The sequence below is a fragment of the Macrobrachium nipponense genome, chromosome 4 (genome assembly GCF_015104395.2).
Source record: "Macrobrachium nipponense isolate FS-2020 chromosome 4, ASM1510439v2, whole genome shotgun sequence".
Taxonomy (NCBI): domain Eukaryota; kingdom Metazoa; phylum Arthropoda; class Malacostraca; order Decapoda; family Palaemonidae; genus Macrobrachium; species Macrobrachium nipponense.
The window spans coordinates 90,135,521-90,138,693 of record NC_061100.1 but is presented as its reverse complement, the minus strand read 5'-3'; the positions used below and the strand labels follow the sequence as shown (position 1 = coordinate 90,138,693).

At 32.7% G+C, this 3,173-nt stretch overlaps 1 protein-coding gene across 3 annotated transcripts in view; it reads left to right on the top strand.

Annotated features, from left to right (window-relative positions):
• LOC135211011 (uncharacterized) overlaps window positions 1-2,858 on the top strand; it is a 353,541-nt gene extending 350,683 nt beyond the window's left edge. For all 3 annotated transcript variants that reach the window (XM_064244025.1, XM_064244024.1, XM_064244026.1), the window contains 2 exons: window positions 846-1,131; window positions 1,308-2,858. In XM_064244025.1, coding sequence (XP_064100095.1) covers window positions 846-1,131; window positions 1,308-1,407 — 386 coding nt within the window. In that variant the 3' untranslated portion in view covers window positions 1,408-2,858. The remainder of the gene's footprint in view (window positions 1-845; window positions 1,132-1,307) is intronic.
• The last annotated feature ends 315 nt before the right edge of the window (window positions 2,859-3,173 follow it).

Sequence of the window (3,173 nt, the reverse complement as noted above, 5' to 3'; positions counted from 1 at the left end):
ATATGATTTCCCTTGGATATGGTCCAAATTTTAAAACATTTTCTCTCATTATTGAAGATCATATTTCCAATTATGCATGAATTTTATTTAATTTTAATGTCATAACGTCAGTTATAAGTAAGGTTTCATGGTAGGTTTTAAAAAAGGGTGATCATTACTCTACTCTGAACTGACTACCAAAACAACTTTTAGAGGTTGTTACTGCATTCAAGTATCAGTGATTATAGGACTTCTACAGAATCCTTATGGTTTATAAAGTTATTGGAAATCTAAGATTGCAAGCAACAAACGCAATGACTTTGAAGCTCCACCCCTTTTCACAAGTTGCCAGGTATGGCATTATAAAAAAATATGCATCCAATGTTTTAAGACACTGCATCTTCACTTGTGTTGCTGAGTGAACATTGCAAGCAGTACCCCATTACAGGCCATTTTATGTAGAATATACTGTATATTTTAATATTTTTGGATGCCAATCATCCTTATATTCCTCATATATATGTACATGTTATATCATTTTCCATACACTACTGTACTATTTGTTGTTTTTGTATCAAGCATGACACATTTTCTTCTTAACTCCAAAATCATTTGGTGAAGCTCAAGGTCATGTTTTATAATACGTGTCATTCAGGAAGGCCCTTCCGTGTCAGTTTTCTGGTTATAGATGTGAAAATACATAACCTTACTGTCCAGTGAGAATAAACTTAGTCAATAATACTGAAACTCAAGTTTCTCATGGTGAGTGCCCTAAATCTTAATATATTTTAGACAAGCAACCAATCAGTGGATTATTAACAGGAAGTATAATAAGTGGAGAGATTTAAAATTTCTTTTCTTTTAAGGTGCCACCCAAGAAGCTTGCCAGGAACTTGAACATGATCAAGCTGAGGATTCGGAACCTGATCAGATTGTACCAGGTGAAGATGAAATAAAAGGTCTTGAAATAGGTTCAGATAATTGTGAACCTATGACTCTTAGGGAGCCAGAGAATGTAGAGGATGCCAGTGATATTCCTTTTGAAGGAGCAGACATAAAAATTGGAAATAATTCAGATGTTGAAACAGAAGCCCCAAGAAAAAGGAGAGCAGCTTTGAAAATTTCATCTTTCAAAGAACCTAATCTTAACAAGTAGGTTAAATATCATTTGTAAAAATGCACTTGAAAACTCATGATTTTGAAAGTTAAATTCATGGTGTGGAAGGAGTTATATAAAATTCACTAGTTGATATATTCAGTGTACTTCAATTTAAATTTTGCAAATTTTAAAATGATTAAGAAATTGTAATTCTTTATTTTGTTAACAGGAAGATGCGCAGAGGAGGGGATTCTTCTGTTATTACCACTGGTGCTCCTTCAAAATCAAAATCTAATAGTAAATCTGGCCGTAAGAGTTCCTGTAGTTGATATTTTATATGAGTAAGTGTTCGGCAGGTACTACCATAAAATAGTCGTCATTTCTTGTAAGTTATTCATATCCATTTTGATTGGTAAGTGGGTTACATAGATGATATAAATGTAAATCCAGTACATGTTTAGCTACTCTTGCAAGTTTGTAAGTTATACGATATATGGAGTACATAAACAATTACCCTATTACAGTACAGGCATTCCCCAGTTATCAGCCACCCTGGTTACTTATGATCCAGTTTTATGGCACTTGTTTTTTGGCGTCGATTTCTGGTTATCGGCACCGATAATAGAAATATTGGTGCTGATAATTACCTAACAGAGGCACCAAAATATGGTTATCTGCACCAAAAATCAGCAGTGCCTTACTTTTGGTTATCTGCGATTTTCACTTGTACTAAACAAGCTGTCGGAACGGAACCCCTGCCGATAACCGTGGACAGCCTGTAATGGCTTATTGTTGCCTGGAAAATGTGCAGTACTACTCTATATGAAAATTATTATTGAAGGAAAAAATTAATTTGAGAGAAATGTGATGAAGGATGTTTACAAGTATTTTAGAGATTAATGAAAGTTGTTAAGACATTAATTTTGTTTAAATTGATAAGTATGAATGAGTGGAAGACTATAATGTGAAACATGGAAATATTTTTGGATAATACTCATCGCAGAATCCAGTTTACTACATAACTGCAAAGTATCAGTGAAAGTTTCCTGTGAATGTAAGGGGATTAAATATTGTCAAATACTACTTAATAACAAGTAGTTCGTATACTTATATCAGTTTTACCCTCTGTTTATGGCTTTTTTGTAAGTCATATATCTGTTGTTTTTTTATGAATGAAAAGCAGTATTGAAACTTGGCAGTTTATTATATAAAGTTCACTTCAGTTTTATCATCAAGTACTGCATGCATATTTTGTTAAACATGGAAAACTGCACAGTACTTGTACCATTCTGAATTTTCACTCTGTTGATTTTCTAAACTTTCAAGAATATTAACTGATAATCAGCATCATCCATTTGAGAAACCTTTAGTTGTACAGCATATATATAGTATCATATTTTAATTTGTATAATTTAATGGCAGTTAGGCCATATATGCAGAATGTTGAGACGCTATAGGTTATATCTTTATGTAATTTATGGTAACAGTAAATAATTTTTGCTAACAGTCAGTTGTTACTGCATTTGTTTTTTGTTTTTTTTCTTGCAAAGATATGATTCTTTCGGAATTAAGTATGGCAGAGATTGTTTTATTTTTTCATATTAAGTTTCTTGGTACAAATAAATTTTAATCATGTTATTGCATGCCATTTAGTATATCATTTAAGAGAAAAATAGATGAGATACATCAGTTTCACAAACATGTATGTAGTTATAGAATATTATACAGTTAATTGATTAAACATTTTGGAAAAAGTGATTGCAATAAATGTTGCTTAGATTTTAATAATTTTAATTAAAACATACCTATTTTAAAAATTTGTATATAGTTCATTTTCTAGTATATGATGGCCATGAAGTTTCCTTGCAGGTTTTAGTATAGAAACACCAAACCCTTATTTACAATTTCCTATTGTCTCCCATGGAGTGGCTGGAGTGCTACAGGCAGTCCCTGGTTATTGTCGGGGGGTTCCGTTCCTGGGGATGTCGATAAGCTAAAACCGCCATTAACCGAAACTTGGCGATTTGTGGCACCATAATGGCACTTATGGTGCCAATAACCGGTTATTGTGGCGCTTCTCTATGGTGCCAATAAC